The sequence below is a fragment of the Numida meleagris genome, chromosome 4, assembly GCF_002078875.1.
Source record: "Numida meleagris isolate 19003 breed g44 Domestic line chromosome 4, NumMel1.0, whole genome shotgun sequence".
In the NCBI taxonomy this organism is placed as follows: domain Eukaryota; kingdom Metazoa; phylum Chordata; class Aves; order Galliformes; family Numididae; genus Numida; species Numida meleagris.
The window spans coordinates 19,289,175-19,313,978 of NC_034412.1; the positions used below are offsets into that span (position 1 = coordinate 19,289,175).

The following is a 24,804-nucleotide window of genomic DNA, read 5'->3' on the forward strand; positions in this document are numbered from 1 at the left end:
AAAGAAGTGATAGCATTACCTGATGTTTCAAACAGAGCCGGACTCAATTCCTTAACGTGTCTAAACTGTCTGCTTCCATTTGTGTAAGGTCATCTCATGGGGATCTGGAACTCTGAGTCACTTGGAGAAAGCAGCTGCATCGCCCAGGCATACACTGAATGAGGGTATAAAGCGTGAAACGCTCTGTCTGGAGGCTTTGCTAGAGCACCTTTCAGATGTTAGTGACAGAGTGGTTCGGGTGATGGATTTCCTTCCAGCTAAACACCCTGCTCTTAGAAGGGGGACTCTCCAAACAGAGACATTTCACGTTCCCTTTGTGTTTTGGGGTTTTTCCTTTTGCAGGCACGAGGCACCAGGTGTCATGCTTTTTCATATGGCAGACAGATTATGAGCACTCTGCTGGTTTCAAACCCTTTTTGTTGTGCCTTTTTTGATACCCAGGCTTTCTGTAGTTTCAAGCTGAGTCAGCACAGCCACAGATTTCTCAAAACATTAATTGACTAACAATTCAGTGTGAGAAAAGAAAGTTTTCTCCAAGCCCACGCTTGTCGTTGAGTCATTTGATCAGTTCTTCTGCGTACCACAATTGAAGTGGTAGATGCCTGAGCCTTAAAGTCAAATGCATGTTTTTCTCCTATAGTTATTTGTTTTGTCTCTTTTCTTCATGTGACATTTCTCTGCCCAGAAGCTCTGTCACATATCCAGTGATTAGCACAGACTACAGATATGGAGATAGATGAGAGTTTCCTCGATGCTGTTTGTTGCGCCTTCACACCCAAAAATTTAGGGGCATGGAAGAATTCTTCCTTTGTAATTACTTTCCTATGGGCAACTGCAGAATCAATCACACTGTTTCTGTTTCTCTCTTTACTCCTTAATTATTCTTAGGTCATGGTAGAGAATTCTGACTTCACCCCATCGCAGGTTGGCTGTCTCTTTACTTTCCTGGCCCGTCAGCTCGCCAAGCCCAACAACACGCTGTTTGTGAACAGAACGCTTTTTGATCAGGTAAGTGTTCTTTTTTGAGGAGTGGAAAAAATTCTAAGGAGGATCCAGCCCCACAGAAGGTGTGCCTACTGCTGCAGATTAAGGCAATTCCGGTGCATTATAAAGCAGGTAGCATCCTGCTGGGACTTTGTAGTTTCAAAGAAGCAGAGTAGGAGAGACCACTGAGGCACAGTAAGGTCCTGCTGCTGGGATTGAGTGTGAAATAGGGTCAGGTTGTAGGAGATGGAATTAGTGTAGCAATGCCTCTGCTCTTTTCTGTGGAATGGCAGATTTCTGTGGTCAGTAGCATGTCAGGAGGGGGAAAACAAACCCTGCAAGGGCAGGGACTAATCTGTTTGTTTTAAGCCCCAGTGACTGTTTTGTGACTCTGTTGTCACTGGTTCTACGTAGGAGGATTATCAGTATAAGGAGATAAGGGGTGCCAACCAAAATGCTCCTGAACTTATAGAGCTGTTGTATGTTTGTATCTGGCAGTTTCTATTTTCTGTGGCCACCTTCCTTCTCTGCTGTTTGGAATAGGCTGAAAGGCACCAGTGCATGCCTGAAGCTTGCCCAGATTAAGTTTATATTAGAAATTCTTTGATCTGAGGAGGTTTTAATGGCTACAGTAGTTGTGCTTGAGTGATAATACGGATATGTGAACACTGTTAAACAATGGGTTAGAAAACAGAATTGTTTAGGTTAGAAAAGGCCCATGAGATCATTGAGTCATCTGTCATTGAACACTACCAATTCCACCACTAAGCCATGTCCCTAAGCACTTATATCCACGTGTCTCTGAATTGCCTCCAGGGATGGCGACTCTGCCACTTCCCTGGGCAGCCTGTTCCAGTGTCACTCCTTCCATGAAGAAATTCTTCCTGACATCTAATCTAAGCCTCCCCTGGTATAACTTGAAGCCAGTGTCCTTTGTCATAATTTAAGACCAAACAGGAGGTTTATGGACTCTAAATAGATTTGGATATTGAAACATTTTAATTACATGGATTATATGATTTTCCTGGGTTTTGGGAGAGATGACACAGTCCATGAGAGAAATCAGAAGGGTTAGAGTAGTGGTTCCAGCTATTTTGTGTATAGTCCAGAGAAGATGCGTGAGGTCACCTGAGTTTTTTATATTCCCTCGGTTACCCAAAGTTTGGTCCTAAATCCAGGTGCAGGGTCATGATTTTCCCTCCTATGATGTCCTTCAGCAGTTCTTGCTTACTCCAGTAGTCTAAACTGTCCTTAACTACAGGATCAAGTAGAGAGTACCTCACAGATGAGTAATTGTAAATTCAAATTGTACCATTGTGTTCTGATTTGCTGTTGCCATTGTTAGTGCTCACAATCTGCTTGTACTGAAGGCTGCTGGACACTTGTGCATCTTGATGATCAGCAGGTTATCTGCATGGTTTGGCTACTTCCTGTGGGTGCACCCAAAATCATTCTGGAGTTTAGGACATGTGTCTGACTGTTAGTTTACTTATGCTGCAGGAAAAGCTCACAGGCTAACAGCTGTGGTAACTGGGCCTAATTCATGCTAACTTCTACATCCTCACACAGGTCCTTGAATTTCTATGCAGTCCAGATGATGACTCCCGGCATTCAGAGAGGCAGCAGGTAATGGCCCTGAAGGAAACATTTCTTTAAGCCCTAGGTATATCCAGACTGTCGAGCAGAGTTTGGCCTCCGTGGGCACGGATGCTGGCTGAAGGTTATAGTGAAGGTTGTATGCCAAAGCAGTTAGCTGGTATAAGAGCGATGGCCTGCAGTGCTGTACAGAGCAGGACTGAAGGAGGATTCTTCCCCAACATTGCCTTCAGGAGAGGTTTGACAGCCTAAGGTCAGAGGCAGGAACAGTTTTATGTAAATACATAACCTTTGTAGCTAATGGGACAATCAATTACAAATAAATTGTAGAACAGGCCCTGTGCCAATACAAAGTTTAATGGACCAAGAACAGTGTACTTTTGAATGGCACTGACTGTTCAATTCCAACTGAAGTACAAATAACTGCTCTTCCATGTCTGCAGGTCCTGTTAGAATTGCTGCAGGCAGGAGGGATAGTGCAGTTTGAAGAGAGCCGTCTTATCCAAATGGCAGAAAAAGCTGAATTGTAAGTTGTTGGGTACAGTATATAAATGCTATCTTTAAAACTCCTCTGTAGCTTTTTTCTTCCATGTCTTGTTTCTCCTTCACAGCTTTGTTTAGGATTGTTTTCCCTATGCATTCACATATGCTTCATTTAATATGTTCACGTTTATCTCTCCCTGTCTCTCTCTCTCTCTCTCTCTTCCAATCTCACTGGGTGTGCTTGCCCTGTCTTATCTTACCGGTGCTTTTTGTGAGACCTGTGGGAACCTTTCAGCATGAAACTGTGGGGCTTGATACATTTTGGCACTTCTATCCTAGAGCCCAGATTTTGCTCAAATGTATAGTTGTCTATTTGAATACTCTACCTCTGACAGATGGAGATGACTCGCTGGGGTGAGGCCCACAGGTGGATTTTAAAAGCATACAAGGGTCTGGAGACACCCCCATGGTACTTGTTATAGAATTGAGTAGGAGAGACAAAACTCAGTGTCTGGGAAGGCTGAAAATTACCACCATCTCCTTTAGCTGCTTTACCCTTTCAGAAAGCGTCTGTTATGCTTGAACAGAGTCAGCCAGGGAAAGCATCTTCACTGGATGTTATGTGAGTTAATTCACCATACTATAAGGCACCAGAGGGGTAGATAATGGTAGGGTGTGCCATGCCCGTTTTCTTGCATGTCCCAGAAGGAGTGACTACATCAAATTTTTCAGCCCTAATAGGACTCAGAAATGCATTGCTAGCACTTGAGAATCGGAACTACGATCAGTCGGATCACTGAATATCCATTTTATTTCTCGTAGCTTGTGAGATTTTGAGAGCCCAAGTCACCAGCTCTGCCATTTCTGTTGGAGCTAAAGGACCCACATGGAGCTATTTAGCTGAATCTTCACGTTTTTTGTCTTGGTTGCACTTGTTTTCATCTCAAGTCTTCCTGACTCAAAATATTAAAGGTGTTTATTAAATACTGAAACTAAGACGTGTCATAACACATTACTGAGTCATATTCAGTGTATTTCTTCAAATTAGTATTGTGGATTGGCCTAGCTTAGAGCTGACTATATTATGGAAAAGCAAGATGATCTAATAACAGCAGAGCCAGTGAAGCCCGATTTCTCATTTTAGTTATCAGATTTGTGAGTTCATGTATGAGCGAGAGCTTCGCTATGACAAAATCATTGACTGTTACCTGCGTGATCCAGTGAGAAAGGTGAGTGAGTACATTTCTTTCTTCTCCATAGCTGGCAGCCTGCCCTGCTGTCTTGTTATAGTTCTGGCTTATAACATGTCCTGCTGTACTACTGAGTTTTCTTATAGCCAAGGCTTCTGTACTTGTGTGCGTGTGTTGGAGAGGAGTTGACTCTTTTTTTTCTGTTTTAAGCTTCAGAATTTTTGGTTTCTCTTTCAATTTAATCAGTGCTAATACATAAAACTCAAGTGCAAGTTGTGATTAATTGCAAATGCTGCTAAAGGCAATATTTTTTTTTGTCATTAGCCCCCTATTTTTGCTTTTTAGTTGTCTATTAGTTGCAAATCTGCTGCAGTTTTTTGAGATATTCTCTTCCCTACTACCAGCAAAAGTTGGGGGGAGAGTCTGGCAAATATGATCTCACCAGCTCCATGTAAATGCACTGTACTGAAAGTTATGAGAATGAAGCAGAAGAGAGAGGTTATGGTAGTGAGGTGGCCAAAAGATGTGGTACAGGAGAGTATATGTGCTGAGAACTGTGCAGGAGGAGCTGGGGGAGAGGCAAATGTCAAAGAATGGGAATAAGCTGGGAAAGCTCTACCATTCTCTGGTAGAGGAATCTTTTCTCTGCCTATTCTTTTAGCTGAGGATTGATGTCCTGTGTTTTTTCCTTGTGAGCAAGAGGTAGTCATGTATAATAGTGGAGGAACACTGACCTGAGTTTTAACACTTTTAGTGTCATTGTCAGTTCTGTTCCTCTTGGTTTTTATTTTAATTTGATTTTTTTCCTCCTGGCAGCTCTTCAGGAAGCTTCTGACTTGCTGAATAAGAGAGGACTAGCCCTGAGGTCATCCTTAGGCAGTTAACAGCAATGCTGTTGACAGCATTAAGGAACATACTGTACCACTTACGGTTTTATGCTTTACAGGAAGAAGTTTTCAACTATATTCACAACATCCTGTCCATGCCTGGCTACAGTGTTGAAGAAAAGCAGTCAGTGTGGCAGAAAGCTTTGGAACATATAGAGGTACAGTCTATCTTACACACATGATACCAGAGCTCCTGCTAACTCCTGTAGCTCTGCCTGGTGCTGTTCTGTTAGCAGAAGTGTCTTGTGGCCTGAACAAAACAATTAGTTCTCACTTCAAGATGCTTGTGCGGTTTAGTAGTGTCATACATTAATGTAAATGCCCCTTTTAAATTCAAACTGGCTTCCTTGGTTTCCTGGTTTCAAGTATTGCTTTTTGGATGATAGGACTGTATCAGGAGATGATGTCTTGTAAGTGCTGTGTAACAGGGAAGTGATCCACGTGCAAGTCTTCGTATCTCCTGAATGTGCAGCAGCAGTGAGGTCAGGACACTGGTATTGCTGACTTCACAATCTGTAGTATCAAATTTTTAATATTACAGTGATAACAGCTTTCAATCTTGATATCCTGGCAATTCTAACCTATGGGAAAATGGGGTCACAGCTTCTGCCGTAAGACGCAGACTGTTGCTAGACTTTATCTAGCTAATAACTTTTCCTATCTCTTCAGTTTTTCTTTGCTTCAGGAGATGGAGATGACTGAAATAATTTCCTAGTCAGTAGGCAGGGGGAGTCCATTATAACTCTAGTAGTTAGAAGCTGGTGTCAGTCCTCCTCCAGGGTGATCTGGAGGTGAGCCAGGAAAAGAACTCTGTGAAGCAAGCAGTCACGTACTTGCCCAGATCACATAGCTGAAAGTGGTTACAGAAGTCTGTATCACTCAGGGAGAGCGGGAGAGTACCAGGTACCACTTGAAAGATACAGAATACTTTTAGTCTCTACCAGCACCTGGAAGTAGTCTGCTCTCCAGATGCATTCCAGAGCCTATGGGAAGTGGTGGTGGTGATGGTAATTCTGCAGAAGGCTGACATGTTGCTGTCCTGTCAAAGCAACTGGTTTCATGCTGGGCTTTCCAGCTTGAGCAAACTGCTGTCCACTGTGCTGCTTTCTTGTGTCTGCTTTGTTTTTCTCTCCTACTGAGTACCCCTGTCTCTGCTTGTATTGGTATATATGGCACAAATTGCTTGACGTAGTGAGTGGCTGACCCTCCCTCTGTAAGCCTTTGTTTGTGTCTTGGTCAAATCACAGGTAGGTCTCCTTGCTGGGGCTCTTCAGCCGTTACAACTGCTGTTCCATGCTTTGGTCAGGACAAATCAGAAATGTCATGAGTTGCGCTTCCTGATGTTCCTCATTGTGTAGTAGGGTTTTGATAAGCTTGTCATAGGCTAAGAGTGACAGCATTTTACAGTGAGTTGTTTGGTTTTGTTTTCTCAGTGTGGAGGAGACTCTTCTTTATTCTTGTACAGGATCAGAAGTACACAGTGCCCAGAGTTAGAGCTGCATACTTTTCCTGAATTTGGTGGACAATAGAAAATACTCTTCTCGATTTGTCCATCTCCGTGCTTCCAAGTTTCTTGCATTGTTCCACCAGCCTTGCAGATACTGACAGCCTTTACCTATACTTTTTATATCTTTCTCCAGAAATGTGCTGGGCAAATAACCTCTTCTGTGGGTCACCTTTGTTGGGTGCTGCAGCTGAAATCAGCTCCCTCTTTCCTTTTGACATCTTCCTTTTTCAGGGATTGGTGAACAATATCTGCAATTTCATGTGGCTTAGTAGCTTACTGGGGACTGAGGGCTTTTTTTTTCTCTGGTGTATTAGTTCTGTTCTCAAACATTCAGAAGGCTTATAATAGTGAATTTTATGAGGACATTATATTTTACTAGGATGTTGCTGTGCTTTTAGGTCTTCAAACAACTGTCCTTTTATCTGCTGAGGTATCAAAGCAGAAAAGCAGCCTCTTCAGCTGAAACTAGAAGCTTCTAGAGAGGCTTTCCCGTTACTGCTTCTCTCCTGCTGGTTGTGTAATAGAACATTTCTGATTGGTGTTTTTTTTCTTCTCTCCATCATCCCACATAGCAGTTGTTCCTTGGTGTCCATCTTCAAAATAAAGCCTAGGACCTTTCTTTAACCATAATGTTATTTGTGGTGGTACTTCCTGTCCTCAGGCACACATGACCTGTGTCAGTGCTGCCTTGCCAAGGGCTGCCTGCCCAAGAAGTGGCATGTTCATGGGTGGTTATAGCTGGGAGACGCGCTGATCCGAGAGCTGCAGGAAGGCTGGGCCACTGCACACCAGCCTGGCAGTGCTGTGCACAGCATGCCTGGGAACTCTCAGCAAGGGTTTCTGCAGAGAGAAACAAATGAGGGCCATCATGCTATGTCTGCATTCCTGCGTCCCTCTGATTGCACTACTGTGTCGCTAAGATCTTCTGGGGTCACACACTGCAGAACTGCTTTACATGCAGTACAGAAGACAAATTTTGCTGTGGAAACCTCACAAGATGCTGTTTCAGGTTTGGTCCTGCAGTCTGGAGAAGTAGTAATGCCCTTCCTTATTACTTGCTTTCCTCTCTTTACTGTGGTCTATTGCCCCCAAATTCAGTGAATGCCAGCTGCTAGCTCTGTCTGGAGACCAAGCTACTGATGAGTAGCTTCTCCAGTTTTTTTTTCCTTCAAAATGTCTGTTTATGGATGTTTTCTTTATCGCCTATACCAACTGTTTTTGTTTAGTGAATGGATGCTTTCTCATTTGTAGGCCTAGCAGGATCTTTTGTGAAGGGTTGCCAAGTACTCAGTACTAGTTGGAAGCAGTTGCTTCTCATTTGGAAGCATTGGGAGCGAAAACTCATGTTCTGTGTCATGTGAACTGGTATTATAGGAAGACTTTGGATTTAGGCTTGACAGGAGGTAAACCACAAGCATCTTAAAGAATTTTTTTCTTATTACTCCATAAAGAAATGATACTTTTTTTTCCACATCTGGACAGATTATCAGAGGAATTAAGTTACAGCGAATCTGCTGTTAAACCTCTGATTTGGTTCAGTTCAAGCCCCTTAAACAGTAAGAAATGTCCTAGAGTCAGCTGATGGCTTTGTTTCCTTTCTGTTGCTGGAACTCTTCCCAGCTGGTACTAGCTGGTCGTCTTGGCATGAAGTGAAGCACAGCTTTCAGAAAACTTGATGAAATCATTTCCTCAAGTTAGAGCTGAGATGGTTTTTTGCAAGCCACCCTTCTAGTTTTTTTCATAATCATTTTTTTGTATGATACTACTTGTTATTTTACAGCTTTCATCTGGGGAAAGATGAAGTTACAGTATGAATAGTCTCAGTGATACTGCATAATTACATTGTCTATAAAATTAAAAGTAATGATGTTTACTGTGTTTCCCACTCCAAAGGAGTTGCTGCTACTCAGCCCATGTAAAGCAGCTGACTTGGTGGCCATCCACTTCAATGAGCAGATTGAGAGCATCATTGCAAACCTTCAGGTACAGTGTCAAAGCTTGTTAATGTTGGCACTTCTTTACCGTGAGGTTGCTGTTCTCCTAAGAAATGATGGCTAGTTGGTGCGGTGTCATAAATGGGGAAAAGTAGCTTGGTAGATATTCAGCTGCAGGAATTACTGCAGATGGATTATTGCACCTGGTTGTAAAGTTCTGGCAATAAAAATATGTGATCTCTGAGTTGCTGTATGCATCACTTGATAATGCATTTTTCAGTTTGGAATGCAGTACGGCTTGCATTCACAGATCAGCAAATATTCTTGAAGAGAGTGATGCATAATTATTTAGTCAAGGCAAATGTCTAAAGGCACCAGCCGTGAACCATGAAAGTAGTTCAGGAATCACTGCTTTACAGCTTATTACTTGAAGTAATAATACTCTGTCTCCTTCTGTTGTACAGGACCAGTTCTTACTGTTCCAATTTCTAAGGAGTCTGCTTGATCCAAGGTATGTAAGAAAATTTGACCTTTTGCAAACTACATGGCTTGAAACATTTTTCTTTGGCACAGTGTATCAGTACACAGTCTACATCCAGTTTGGGGGCTTAAAAAAGGTGATTTTTTCTTTAGACTGCCCGAAGGTGGGAAGGGTAGTGCAGAAATAAGTGCTCTAGGGATTATCCTTCAGCAGAGCCCACGCCTGCCTTCCTAACTGGGAAGTGGTGTGGGTTCCAGTAAATGCAATGTAATGCCTCCCCCACATCAGGGGGAGAGTGGGCATTGCCCTAACAACTTCTTTGGGAAGGCTGTGAAATGGTTCCCCTGTGACTGAGCTGACATCTCTGTTCTTGGGCACCCACTGGTTTGATTACTTGACCAAGCTGCCCAGATTTCACATAAATAGAAATGTGATTTGATCTATTGACAGTTTTCATTTCTATCATTTCAGAATTCCCGCCATGTCTCACTGCAAACTTCTCCTTAACTAGTTACTTGTTCCATCTGCTCTGGTTCCTTCAGTATTTTAGCACTGAGCGTTCTCTTTTCGTTGAATCAGTTTCAAATGCTTCGAGTCCTTGATTTTATAAATTTATTTTGTAAGATATTTATCTACGCACATATCCAATAGCAATTGCTAATGCAATTTAAAGAGATATCCTTCTTTGTCAACTAGCTACAAATGAATTATGCTTTATGAAGAGGAGGAGTTGGAAAAGGTAGTATCTTAAATTTAGATATTAGATACAGTGTCAACATTTCAGTTCTCTTTGGAGTACAAACGCATGTTTTAGATGATCAGTTTTGGATTTTCCTTAAGTTCTACAATCATCTTTGTATGGAAGGGATTAACTCCCACACCTACCATGTTTCTTAAATGTCAAAACAAAAACATCATTTTGCCAAGAAAATATTTTAGTTGGGTTTTATAGGACACAAATGGAACGATTTAGATTAAAAAACAAGTTAAGCAGAGGTGGTACCCAGCTGGATGCTAACTAGGATGCTGTTGGTTGTGCTGTGATACCACTTGCAGCAAGCATGACCCAGTGCAGGCAGTAGTTAACTCATCTTGTCATTGTGTGCCTAATCCCCAAGTGATAAATGTATCTGGTTTAGCTGTATCACAAAGCTAAATACGACCGTTTTTCCTGCCGTTCTATCTATTCTAATAACAATCAACCTACATGACCAAACCAGCGGTAGGAAGCAACTTTCTGTATCTGATCTTCCAAAAGATCTCTGCTTTTCCCCCCAAGACTTAAAGAGTCAGCAGAAGGCCTCAGGCCATATGACCTGTCTGACTGTGCCATCTGCATCATAGCAGAGTTGGTCAGCATTCCTCTTCCACCTGTGCTTCAGACTCCTCTAATTCTCTTCTGCAGTGTGATGGTCAGCATCCCAAGTGACAGAGGTGGGCCCCGTACCGCCTGCGGTGCAGTTGCCAGATTATTCAATAAGCAGAAGTAGGAAAGTTGCACAGAAAAGAACAAAATTAAATACTATGAATTCATGTATGGCAGTGGTTGACCTTAAAGAAGGAATTCCCAAGGTTTAAGCTGTTGTTACTGAACTATGTTGCCAGTAAGAAACAGAGATCCCAGATTACTGGAGGGACCTTTTTCCTTTTTTTTTTTTTTTTTTTCAATTTTATTTTTACCTTTTCAGTAACATTCAAGATCCTGTGTGTTTTTCTCAGTGCTCTGAGGCTGTCTGCTTCTAAGACAGAAAGAGCTGACCTGTACCCCAAGGGAGGAGGAGGAAACCTGACTGTGCAGGACCTCACCTGCAGATATAGCCATACTTTGTAGTGTATCAATACCTTCAATAGTGACTAGGTTCTTCTGACAACATCTGTGTCTTTTCAGTCAATCTACATATTTATATGCTTTTTCTAAGCAAAATTTGTATTAATATAGAGAATCAAAGCAGCTTTAAATGTCTCAGATACAAAATATTGCTTGATGGTACGGGGGACAAGGCACGTCATGCTGCTGTAACGGTACTGAGTTGGTGGAATTGCATTAGGGATTAATTTGGCCCATTTAATTTAGCTGGAGATTTATTTTGAAGGGGCTGGGAGGGGGAAGTGAGAAAACAGGGTTAACAGGAATTGCTTAGGGAAATTAAAACTAAATGTCCTTATGCTCGTATCTTATAAGAAGCCACAGAAAATGGAGAATGTGGTGTATGTTACTCAGTTCATTAATCACAGCCATTGCCAGTTTCCACTTTAGACTCTTCTCTTAAAAAAAAAATGCAGTGAAGCATGTCTGTTTGTATCACAAAAGTCATGTATTGCACCAACACATATTTAGCAACACAGCGTTCTGGGCCCATAAATGTATTAACAGATACCAAAACTTGCAGGGTGTTACAGAGGCTCTCCTTGCTGACAGCTAACGGCAACTCCAGCAAGGCTCAGTTGTGCCATATTTTGTGAGGAATCAGTGGTGGTCTCTTCCTTTCAGAAAAGAGCATATGCAGAGTGTGGCTGGGGAGCTGTTTGCCATGGGGGTATTGAAGGTGAAGCTGATTGTGTTTAGCTGGGCAGGACCTGCGAGGCTCAGGGCAGCACCTTATTTTTAACATTATCAAAATCCATTCCCGTATTGCTTGTCTGGATTTCTCAAGTGAAATGGTTAAGGAAAAGACTGGCTTGCTCATTAAGTCATGAATACTAGGTGTCAGAGTTATTTCCATACTATAATTTTGTTCTCATACTAAAAATGTGTGGCTTGCCATTTTTCCCATTTTTGTAGATGGAAATTGTTTTAGACAAAGTGCTTCTTTTTTTTCCTTTCTTTCCCCTAGTCTTGTAGAAAAAAAAGTGTGGTGTACTTGTCTGAGCACTACAGCTTGGATATTAGGTTTTGCACAGTTGTGTCTGTATTTTGGACAGCCTGGTCAGTAGGCTTTCATTTCTGGACAAATACCATTTCTAATCAAGCAGTTGATGCTGCAATTGCATGAGGCTTCTTTTGGCTTGCTGGGGGCACAGTGTTCTCCTGGTCTTTCTTGGCTGATGGGAATCCTCGTAGCTCCCAGGAAGTGGCAGGGTTGCATGCAATGTTCAACTTCTCCCATCACACGGCTGTAGGGTTTGCACATCAGCACCTCTCCTGACTACGAATTCCTGTTCAGAAATGTAACAAAACTAAATGCATATCATGATCTGTTTTCTTTCCCAGTGGGAGCTTCAGAACAGGCCTAAGAGCCATGTTTCCTAGACAGGATCAACTGTTTGTCTGCATAATCAATCCGAGATCTGCTACATGAAGTTTAATCTGCAGTGGTGGGGAGCTGCTGTTCATTTTGAAAGGCCTGAAAGTCTGTCTGTCCCTAGGAAAGGAGCATCAATATCATTCCAACTCTTGGAAATCTCTTGCTTCGTTGCTGCTCTTTAAAATCATTATGAGTCAGGATGCAGGGGCAGCCCTGGGATCTGGACACAGTTTTGTTCTGTTTCATTTCTCCCACATTAGAAGTTTACTTCATAAGCCAAGGGATTGGAAAATGTCCATTGCATGAAGCACTGCAGTGCCAACAGCTGCTGCTGGAAAGGTTTTGGAGAAATTTCTTTCAGAGGGAGTTTAACTGGGATCTGAGTTTTGCTTGTAGAAGTTATCTGGGCTACGGTCAGAAGGAAAACTGCAGCCTGGCTTTCTGAGCAGCTCAGGGCAGGCAGCGTTCTCCACAGCCTGAATCACAGCAATGTGGTGTCTGCACTGCTGGGTGCCCAACCATTGTGGCAGAGGAGATCAGGGAGGCAGCAAGGGCAGGAAACACAGCAGTGGTTGGGGGCTTCACCTGCATGTGTTGATTAAGCAGATCTCACGCTGGGAAATGAGGCACATATTTTTAGTTCCAGTTTAATACAGTTCTGTGTGGCAACTGATCACAAAACCCTTGAGAGGCAGGCTTTGGCTCGGTCCTGAGCAATATGCAGGGAACGTTCAAACTTTTACAGGTGGAAACCTGCTCTGCTGATGACCCAGCACTAATCAACTAGTGCGCAGTTATCGACTCTGCAAGAGCAATTCACTAGTTCTGCTTGGTTTGACAAGAAATACTGAATCAAAATGAGGACGTTTCCCAACGGAAGCTTGAAGACATATCTGAGTGAAGTAGATAGAGGGGATCATATTCTAGTGGAAGATGCATTAAAAAGTGATCATGTGGGTCAAGGAACAGCTTCAGTAACAATAAGCAAAAAGCAGTATTTCTTCTAGCATGCTTGGGGGAGGTCTATAGGACAGACACATAGTTAGCATCTGGAAACTGCTCAGATCATAAAGCTTATCAAATAAATTAGGTGGGTTTTTGCATGTCTGTGCCATTGAATTGCTGAAGAGGTATCTGTGCTGGGTCCTTTCTTCACAGGAATCTTTGATAATCCAACGTATGCTGAGGCATCAGTTGAATATGCCGTGGAACAAATGGGGTGCCTCCTAACAAACTCTAGCACAAGGAACTAGTAGAGGTGGCATAATTTTTCTCTTACAGCCATATTTTTTACTTCTGCATTAAGCATAAAAGACAACACACAATTGAATTAAAAGCTCTTCTTTGCAGCCAAACTTCTGAACTAAAATTTGACTTGTCTCCCATGCTTTTGTATTCCAGAGAAGGCATCAACCAAAACCTGCTGCACCTACCGCCCCACGTCACGGAGCAGTTCATCGAGCTGCTGTGTCAGCACAGCCCTGACCACGTTCTGGAGACTCTGAAAGTCCTGGAATACTGCAGGCTGGAGGAAACCATCCAGGTAGAAAAGACACGTTATAAGGGCACGAGGGCTGGGAGAAGCATTCACATCAGCTCCCACCAAAGTTGTGGAGCAGTTCTTCAATATTTGGCCCCTGAAACTGCTGAACTGCAGCACTGTTAACTGTATTTAATGTACTGATCTTGAGTTTAATCTCAGGGCTAATACAAAAAGCCACTGAATCTTCCAAGTAACTGCAGAATACAGATAGTCTGCATTAGTTATGACTAACGTGTTGAAGGTATCTGAAATAATACAGGCCAGGGTTTTTGGGTAGCAGCGCTGCCAAAATTTGACTAATACTGGGACAGTGACTCTTTCTTCCCTTTATGAAAATTTTGACTCATCATCTATCCTTGATCTGGTTTTCATAGATTTAAAGATTGTAATGCTGATGGTGGCAATATAGTGCAGCTTTAGAACTGAGGCAGTATAGGCAGGGGAGGAGGGGCGGGGTCCGGTCAGTGCTCAGCCTGGCTGATGTGCCTGTGCAGACGCATCCTCTCTGAACATGCAGCCATCCTTCTTTTGAGGAGTAAACAGTCACTGGCAGATATCTTAAGATAGATGCTCTCTTTTTAATTTTTTTTTAACTTAGATAACCCAGAAACATCAGCTCCATGAAGCTTCCTCATATTTACTGGAGAAGAAGGGAGATATCCACGGTGCCTTTCTGGTTATGCTCGAGGTACAGTACACTGAAATCCTGAACGTGGCATTCTTGCCTGAAGTCCTGAATGTCACATTTTTGCCAGGCTTTTCAGCAGCATGATGTCCTGTGTTAAGATTGGATACTGCCATTACTTCCCAGTTTCCCTCTACAGTCCATGTAAGCATTTACCTTATATCAAAAAGCAGCACACTGAGTTGTGTTCAAACTCAGCAGATCACTGTACTTTTCTGGCTTACAGTGAGTGCTGTCTTCAAACAGCAACTAAGATAATAGATACTGAAATCTGTTTTTCGTTATCAAAAATAATATTTTACCTTCTATTTTCCTTTCAATATTTGGAAATAAATATATACAATGCTGGTTGTATTGGGGAGGAAAATAAGGGTGAGCCCTAGTAACCGTATCTTTATAAAAACACTTCCATCAACATTCTGCAAGTTTACTGTTCTGAGTTCTCTCTTTTGTTTCAGCGATTGCAGAGCAAGTTGCTGATGCTTACACAAGATGATGGAGGTAAGTTACCAAGTTAAATTCCACTTTCTCTTAAAAAGAGGTGAACGCAAAAAATACAAAACGTATGTTTGACAAGTGGCATAATGAGGTCCTCTTTCAGGTTTCTAGATATTGTGGTGACATTTTCTTAACTTTACATTCATGTGGCTGTGGCAGTTATTCTGATTACACTTCCTTCATCTGTTACTTTGATCACTATTGAGACTTACAAACAAACCGATGGGTTTTACTGTGTCTGCGCAGTTGTTCTGTTAATTCTTGATTGTGACTGGCTTACCAGAAATGTTTTCCTTGTTAGAATCCATTCAAACTCATTACTGAGCTTTACCAGTCGTTAGATATGAGCAGTGATGATGTGAATATAGAAGGAGCTTTTTAAAAAAAGCCTTCTCATGGAAGTAAGAATGTTCTGCCTACAGAAAACCAGCACTCTTTACTAGCCCCAGGATTCAAGGGTGCACCTAATCAAATGCAGTGTTCGTATTTGCTACTTGATTGTATAGAAAACTACAGCTAAATCTTCCGTATTTGATTAAGGGAAAAGTCGTAAATGCTACAATAAATAGGGCATCTATTGAAGCGCAAAAAAATCAGGACCTGTCTTTATAATGCAGTAGTTCACTGTAGGGAACAGCTTTTAGGTGAACAGCATGAATTTATTTTGCAGAATGACTGGGAGTTAACATACCTAATCATTTCTGTAATTGCAATTTATTTTTCACCTGATGCTTAGGTTCAGCAGAACTCCCCTTGCTAGAAGCCATTGAAGATACCCTAATGAAAACAATTGCCCTTTGCCAGAGGAATTCACACAACTTAAACCAGCAACAGCGAGAGGTGAGGAAATAAAAAACCTCATCATTGCATTTCCAGAGACTTTTATCTTCATGTACTCCTTCCTTTTCCCATCTATTCCATGCTGGCATATCTCAAGCAGCCGTTGTTTTGCTCTGCCTTGTCTTCTTATTGCTCAGGTTCTAAATCCACGAGAGATATCTTCACTTGTAAGGCTGAAGCACAAAATAAAGTGCATACCAGCAGTGGAGAAGTCGATGAGACCATATCCTTTCTCCATTTTTAGCTCCAGTTTAGATTTTGGTTGAATGTTAATCAGACACTAAAGAAAGCAAAGGATCGTGGCTTTTGTAACACCATGTCAGGGCACTGGCATACTTAGGTTTGAGCAATCTTTGTGGTGGCAGAAAGCTGATGATGTTACCTGCTCTGTGGCTGCAGAATACTGCTGCTCTGAATATTTCACAGATCCTGAATTTAATGTCAGACTGATCTTAAGGGCTGGAGACAATACAGATTGCCTGAGCTTTTGCAGAGAGAATTAGGTTGTGTTTTCATTTTGCTGATGTTACTGACACAGAACCTATTTTTACTTCTAATAGTGTGCTTAAAGGTAACTGAATTCAAAAATGAGAATGCTGTACCCGTGTCTGAAGAACTGGCATGTCTGGAAGTAAAGAATGGGGTAAAAGTAGCTTCCTTATGTTACCACAGTTCCAGGAAAGAAACAGTGAGAAAGGGGAAGAGGGAACAACAGGAGCCAAAGGTGTTCTGTGTTCAGATCTCAATCAAACAGTGTCTTGGTCTAAGATTGGAGCAATCTGGACTGCTCTTCATGAGTACTTTGCATGGATTTTAATGCATTTCAGTTCTGCTCCACTGCAGACAAAACATGAGAAATGTAATTCTGTTTTTCATCATGTGGAAGTGAGCCTTTAAAAATGGGCTGTGATACTGGTCACACCTCATTTTTAGTTTTGCTGTGTTCTTACTATTTTTTCCTTGCGTTCAATTATTTTAGGCCCTCTGGTTTCCCCTGCTGGAGGCTATGATGTCCCCACAGAAATTGTCTGGCTCTTCACAGTACCAATATGCTGAATGTAAGTGTTTTGACTTTTTGTGGCCCCAAATCTGTGTGCTGTCTTTCCTCCTCTACTGACTGAATAGATGAAAAGCAGTCTTGTTACTCAGTTCCTGCTTTCACTGCTCTTGCAGTACATCTAGCTTGTAGTAGCTGTAGCACTAAGCTCAGTGAGGGCATTTGGAGAGGCTGCAGCTGTCAGTACTTCTAGTTTTTAGCCTTGGGTGGAAGAAGGACCCTACTGCAGCTTACTGTACTCAGCTGGCTCTGTTGAGATGGTTGCTATGAAAAACAACGCATATACAAGCTTTCTAGGCTTTGAGTAGGTTTGGAGACCTTGGTAACTTTTGACATAACACTGCCATCTTTTCTGCCTGGCCCTTTTCTGCTCTATCCTTGCATCTATCTGTTGTAGCTAAAACCAGCAGAACATGAATACATCAACTGAATTCTCTAGTCTTAGTTCTAGCTCTCTGAATCTGTTGTGGGTGTCAGTAGCACATCTAGAGCAGTATTCTTGAAAGGCTTCCGTTTATGGGAGATTTAAGATCAGCTAAAAAGGGACTTAAATACTGACATCTTGAGACAGAATAATGCCTTTTGCTTAGTTGCAGCCCTCTCCTTCACAGTGACTGTAGTTACACATGGCTAAGGATTGCTGTGTGTTATGAGAAAATGTGATGGTTGTCACCTTGTCTGGCCTCCCTCTGTTGAAGAACCCCTTCTGATGGCTGTTAGCTGTATCTACATTCGTGGGGACAACCTTGTGTGGAGCTGAACGAACCAAAAGTAAAAATCACGTCTCTTCCCTCAACTCATCTTTGCCTCTAAATTCAGAATGCCCCCTAGGTTAGCCATTTTGAGAGCTGATCCCTGCCAAAAAGAGACTATCTGAAGTGATACCAGAAATGGCAAGAACATAATACACTTGGATACCAAATAACTGCTTTTGTTTTCATTCTTAATGTGCTAATTCCCAAACTGCTCTAGCTATCCAATTATCCCCACCAAGAAGCTGAATTGCTGTTGTCCACGCATATCGGATATTGGCTCTTACTGTAGGGAACAGGGGGATCAAGAGGAGAAAAAATGTTTCACACAAATGCTAACACTAGGAAATTTTAGAGTCAGTGATGTTATAACATGAACAAGGGATGCAGGTTGAGAAAAGTGAGTGACAGCGTTACAAAGAAAGTCTGAAGATCTGAAAGTTTTCTGTATGTAGGAAGTGGGAGGAGAGGCATTGTGATGTTGACATTTTTGAAATGTATATTTGATGCAAAAAGCTGCGCGTCCTTAGTGCAGAACATGCACAAGGTAAAAAGTGATAGAACTGTTCTCATATTAGAAAAGATGAACTGAAGTAAAACTCTTAATCTGAAAGATGCACCTCTTTACTCCTTGAATCCCAATGAGTGTTGGTGACTCTTCATGCGTGGTATTTCAGCCTTGAAGAGTCTGACGATGCAAGTGCTGAACAACATGGCTGCATTTATTGCTCTTCCTTCAATCCTGCAGAGAATTCTACAGGTGAGTTTCTGAGGAGCAAAACATAGCAAACAAACTTTTACCAAGCTGTGCTATTCAGTTACTGGGACGAGCTGAACACATTCCTGATGTACTAGCAATTTCTGTGTCATTAAGCACCAGATTAACTGATTATCTGGTTCAAAGCATTTCAGTAAATGTTCAGTTGGTGAGAGTAAGTCATACAACTTGGTAGGGTCAGCTGGAAGGCTTGCAGTCTCTGGAGACACGGGAACACACAGACTCATGTGAAGACAACTGAGGTAATTTCTACAAACCAAATTAAATATTATCTTGAAGGCTGTAATTACTTTGAGACTGAAACTAGCAGTTCTGGAGGCTGCTACAGCTGTAAAGCCACTATTAACTGCTCGGAACTACATTTGTTGAAAGCCATTTAGCTGCAGTGCTGGGGTAGATGGTTATGAAAATAGGAAATCAAAGTTTGTAGGCTTTCAAGATGAGCGATATCAAGTCTGGGACCTTTTAATTGATGGTACAGTACAATTTTAGGGATAAATATATATATTTGTGGCAGCAAACATCTCACAGAATTGCTGATTGCAAATATCTTGGGTTGAATGATCACAAGCAGATTTGTGCTGAATTGTTCAGTGGAACAACAGGAAGGTTGAGAACGTGTTGAATTATTCTTCAGTTTCTATCACAGATAGAGGAAAAAGTGGAAAAGCTGCAGACTTCACAGGGTGAATGCACACCTGTAGCAGCCTGTTAGCTTGATCTTGAAAATTATGCCCAATCTTGGATTTTGGAAAAAGTCATAATTAAAGACAAATATTTCTTCCTCTTTTTTGTTTTTAGAGTCTCTCTTTTAGTAGAAAAACTCTCTACTACAGCCTCTATAGCAACTGGCATTCATGTCCTTGAGGCAACAAAAGAATGAAGTATATTTCAGTTGTACAGTGAAATGGTTGGTGCGGAGGCACTGTTGCAAAGGATAACAGGATGCCTAACGTTCATCCTGAGAAGTACTTCTACTGGGGACAGCAATGTCCAAGGCATTATTTAGGGTACCATGTGCAGCTCTGGTCACTGGAGTTGGAAGTCTGGGGAAACTGCTCCTGTTCATTCTGTTTTCCTGGTCAGCCTTACAAATTCGGTCTGGCAGAACAGAGATTAAACAGGCAAGCCTTTTTGTGCAACTAGAACAAAAAGTGGGAAGAGATGTTGACTTCTCAGTGCATTCTAGTAGAGGGAATTCCTGGTAAAGAATATTAGCATAATAACTTCACAGAACAGTAATAGTAATGGGTACCATGTAGCTCAAAAGTAGTGTGGGGAAAATGGTGTTGTAAAACTCAGTAGAAGATCCTTTGGAACGGAGTATGGTACTGATTTATTAGATAACTAAATAAGTTGATTTTGCCTCTTAACACTCATTCTTTCATTCATAGATTTCATTCACTCAGTGGCATATTTGCCAACACCTAAGATGTATGCATCCAACCATGATCATTTGTGGGCAGCAAAGAAGGGGTCAGCTGTCCCCTCCTCACTGTACCTCTGAGATTTCCTCTGATTGTTGATGCAGCTTTGTTTTGGGCAGTCTAATTATATCTCCTTCAGAAGTTGCTGGCTGTTTTAAGGTATATTTTTGCCTCTGAATTCCCTTAAGCTTCTTTAAATTATGGACCAGAATGCTGTGCATTGTGATTTCCTTGGTTGGGAATGTAGGTTTTAAACATATGTCTATAATCTGCTATAGGCGTGTGATATCCTGCCAATTTGTCATCCTCCTTGTGTTGGGGTGTGGGATCTTCTGATAGCAGGTCTTTGCTGGGCAGGTCTGCGGCCTTCTGAGCCCAGCACGGCACCTCTGAATGGGATTTCATGAGACTGAAAGGCCAACATTGTTCCAGGTCGCTTTTGTTTGTGTTGTAGCTGTGTTGTGTTAGCTTCAGAGCTTTCATTGGATGCCTGTGGGAGGTTTTCTTTTGTTTTATTTCGGTGCACAGCTTGGCCCTTGGAAGAAAAATGCTTTGAACTCAGCTGGAAAGATGATGTTGGGAACAGCGATTAATGTCTTATGGTGTGGCCATGGCTTGGGTACACAGCTCAAATGTTCAGAGGCTCTGCACGCTTGATTGGGATCAGGAAGGAGACTTTCCTTGTGTTAACTTATACTGCACTGGACTTTTTGCCTCCCTGCATAGTGCAGTCTGTCATCTGCTTCCTTGGATTGCCTGAGAATGCCATTTCAGTGCACGGCAGGGGAAATTTACAACACAGCATGCATGCACGGTGTCTCCCCAGAACACTCTGAGCAGCTTTCTGAGCTAGAGATTCTCTTTTATTAGCCCTGGGTGTATGTTCCTTTTGCAAAGCTCTGTAGTGGCTCTTTGGAGCCACCTAAAATTCTAAAACCTGGTGCCAAGCAGTGGTGTCTTGGCTCAGCAGTATGTTGGGACTCCTTGCAAATGTCATTGCTGTATCAGTTTGTGACCATAAACATACCCTTAGACAAGCTCTTCTGGGCCCTGGGGAGCAGGCAGCCTTTCTGACACCCTCAGGGTATTTCTTGGGCACCTGGGAGGAAGAACAAGGGCTGGCTCAGAAGTCTGCAGATGCCCTCAGGTGCTGCTCCAGCAGAGGCTGGCTCTTTGTGGTAGTGCATAAACGCGCTGGATCTGCTGTCTGCGAGGTAGAACAGCTGCCCAGGAATTAACTGTTGCTTTCTTTTATTTGTAAGGTGAATGACATCAATAAACGGAGGTGGATTATCTTCCCTTTTCTGAACAGGAATTAGAGTATTCCAATTTTTGTGGACTGTTTTTCTTCTTTTTCTGGGCTTAACTGCTTAGAGATTATACCTTTGGCAAATGTTAACTTTGCGACCAACATGCAGTGCTAAGGGGCACCTTGCAGCGGGCTGTGATGAGCTCTGTGGCCATGGATTCCCTGCATCTGCCTGTGAGAGCACATGGACTCAACTTTGTATTACTGAAGTCATGCAAAATAATGATTAATATATTTATGTTCTTTTTCATCCTTAACAAAAATTATTTATTAAACAGTCTGAAATCACCATCTTTGGAGCAATACTAGAGGAATGCTCTTGTGCATTGATAAAAATGTGTTGTTAAGGATGTGAGCGCCATCTGAAGAGGTCTGGAAGGTTGAGTTAATTCCCTTATGGAGCTCTAATCCTTCAGGAACGTTCTGTAAATAGGCATGGCTGTTGCCTCAAACAAGGAGGGCAGCTCTGGTTTGCAGTTTAGTATTTGCTGGCTCTCCCTGACCTGCTGGTGCTGCTCACCTGAGGCAGGCAGGTGGGTTGGCTCCAGCTCACCATGCTCAGTGTTCCCAAGTCCCCATGGAAATACCCAGCCTGGAAAAGCAGCTGCAGTTTGTTCCTCATTTGGCACAACTGATTTCTAGTAATGGGCCATCCCGTGCTGTGTATGTGGAGCACGCATAAATCCCAGATGGAGACAAATTTTATAAGGTGGAATTAATGAAACATATTCTTTCATAAAAGTAATTGAACTCAGAAGGCTCTTGTGACTGTAAATTCTGTGGGGGCTGAAGCCAGCAGATTGGAAGACGGCTTTATAACTTGCTAGGAATGTGAAATTACAGCTCCAGATGTTATTCTCAAGGCAGGTAGGCAGCCCAGCTCTGTGCAGAGTGGCGTTAATGGCAGCCAGCAGGAAATGTGCTCGAGGTGCTAGCACTCCACTGCCATGCTCAGCATAAGGTTCTGCTGGAGCACATGGCCCCTCTTTGGGAAAAAGGCAATTCTCTTCCTACCCTGCTATTGGTTTAGAGGTTATTGAGCCTGGAGAAAAACTGAGCAACTGGAAGGTGGCCCTCACCTCACCTTCCTCTACTGCAGATCTGTGGGTGGCTCTTCTGTTCCTCTCCTGTTTGTGTCTCCTCTTCCTCCTGCTCTACCTCAGTGAAGAGAAGAAATAAGATGCTCTGGAAGTGTTTACTTGCAGCTAATTTGCTGTGTGTAAATGGTTTCATCTATGCAGTTTGAGTTGCCTCTTCAGCGTTCCTTGGCCACTGAAGTATCTGTTGAATCCAAACCCAACGTTCTCTGTGTTGCAGATCACATAGGTGCTGATGGAGGTTGTGCATGCCCTGCCACTGTCTATAATTCATACGGTGACTCAGTACAGTGTACTTTCAATGCCATTGCTTGTAAATTATGCATGCAGAAGGAAAACGCCATGTTGTTTGAGGCTGTACCGCTCACGTAGCAGCAAGGAGCCTCTGCAGCTTCTGCATGTTCCTCAGCTGCAGCTGGTTTTGACTGAGTGAAACTACTCAGTGCTGGCTTTCTTGATGCCTGCATATTGGCATTCCTGCCTGTTGTGGTTCCTGGGAAGGCTGTTGTCAGGTTGCCTGACTGACGCTGGAGCAGCTGCGGTGATGTCTGGGTGTTGCAGCCTGACCTCAGCACTATTTTGCCCTCCCTGTTGCTACAGGATGTTTCCTGCTGGTCTGCATCCTCCAGCCACCTCCTGCAGCTCCTGGGGTTTCCAAGGTCACTTTAAAATCGAGTACAGTAATTAGTATTGATGTTGTCATCTACTCTGTTTTGCTAATCACCAGTTTTCCCCTCAGTACATCTGATCATTCTGCTTCCCTTGTGTACATCCTGTGTCCTCAAATACAGAATCAGAACTTCCATGAGCGAGGCCAGTGTGGAAAGGAAGGAAAAAGAAGAAAAAATGAAAAAAAACCCAAAAAACAGAATGGATGATTGTGTCCTACAGTTTTTCATTTCTTCACACAGGATCCAGTTTATGGAAAAGGGAAACTTGGAGAAATTCAGGGTCTCATCTTGGGAATGCTGGACACATTTAACTACGAACAAGTAAGTTGCATGTGCTTCTGCTCTGTCCACTGCTGCATACAGGGGTTACTTGTAGCTATCCAGCTTACTACTCTCTCATTTGCTATTTTTCTCTGCAGGGCAAAGTAAATGGCCATGCAAGTGATTTATATTTGTGTGATCTTGGGAAGGGGAATGAGTTTGTGTTGCTCACAAACAGATTGCAAGTGAAGGGACTGACGGATACGTGGTGATGTGAACATCTCTGTAGTTGAATTCTGTGTTAAATGTACTGGAAGCATCGAAACCCACGTTTTCTCCAGCTTATCCTGCAGTTAGGGATTCAAAGTGCCTTTTAAATTAGTCTGTAAAATGGGAAATAGCTTTACTGTAGAGGACTGCGCATAGAGAGATTGTGTGTTCTTCAGGGGGGTCTGCTCTGAGCAGCACAGGCTCTCTGGTCAGTCAGTGCCTGGCTGTCTGGTGCAGGCTGCACATGGTATCTGGACTAGGCCATTCCCTTTGATTGTTGCCTTCCCAAGGAACCACCAGTGCAACCTCTGCAGACTTTTCTGTGTTGCTGTTGTGGAACATTAACACATCACAGATCCCTGATCTCTGTTTTGTTGTTGCTTAAAGAAGCACTGACCGCTTAAAACTAAGGGTGTTCTGCTGTTTGTTCTTCAGAAGTGAAGACCTCAGAGCTAGCGGATGAGGGGTAGTCAGCATTTTTTTTTTAAATTGTGATAGGGTATTTGGGCTTTGATTTTTATCTGTACATTTCTAATAAAATAGGGGATCTATGCATAGATTTACCAGGTAAAGAGGGAAAAAGAGAAGTCTGGTAGGGAAGATGACAAGCTGAGCCTGTTCTCCTACATCTCTTTTAACGCTCTTGGACAAAAATCAATAAAGCACTCATCTATCCATTTAAGAGTGAAGAGGTATTGTCTCCATTAACATGTGATAAAAGGCTAAGTGTTCTGAAGGCAGCAGCTGCAAAACATGCAAAGAGAAGCAATTTGTGTGGTTGGTTTTGTTCTTAGCAATCTAATCTAAGCTGCTCGTTGTGAAGAATTGAAGAGTATGGAGCTTCTGCACTAAGGAGATGACAAAATGACCTCTATATATTGTCTTCCATGCAGACCCTTTTAGAGACGACCACAAATCTTCTCAACCATGATCTCCACTGGTCCCTGTGTAACCTAAGAGCTTCTGTCACTAGAGGGCTTACCCCAAAGCAGGATTACTGCTGCATTTGTCTACAGCAGTACAAAAGGAGGCAAGAAAGCGCTGATGAAATCATTGTGTTCAGGTAAAGTGAAGGGATAGAATCACAGGTGAGAACATGTTATTAGCTTAAAAAGAAAAAAATATTCGTGTGGGCACATGTCCCCTGCACTGTAGGTTGGCAGGGCTGGCAGTCAGACTGCTCAGCCAGACATCGTTGCATGCAGCCAGCTCTGTCTCAGCTGAAAAGAATTCTCCTGCAATTTTGGGAGAGCAGTGCAGTAAGCTGTGGATTCACCTGTCATCTCTTCTGGCAGTCCAAGTGTTAACA

General features: G+C 42.5%; 1 protein-coding gene across 1 annotated transcript in view; it reads left to right on the plus strand.

The window, feature by feature from the left end:
• Positions 1-24,804, plus strand: part of VPS8 (VPS8, CORVET complex subunit) — a 65,794-nt gene that overhangs the window by 30,892 nt on the left and 10,098 nt on the right. The window contains 15 exon segments of the mRNA XM_021393581.1: positions 889-1,008; positions 2,554-2,610; positions 3,024-3,106; positions 4,208-4,292; positions 5,200-5,298; positions 8,541-8,630; positions 9,046-9,092; positions 13,709-13,850; positions 14,449-14,538; positions 14,994-15,036; positions 15,770-15,873; positions 16,853-16,931; positions 18,360-18,442; positions 23,205-23,285; positions 24,389-24,558. Coding sequence (XP_021249256.1) covers positions 889-1,008; positions 2,554-2,610; positions 3,024-3,106; positions 4,208-4,292; positions 5,200-5,298; positions 8,541-8,630; positions 9,046-9,092; positions 13,709-13,850; positions 14,449-14,538; positions 14,994-15,036; positions 15,770-15,873; positions 16,853-16,931; positions 18,360-18,442; positions 23,205-23,285; positions 24,389-24,558 — 1,373 coding nt within the window.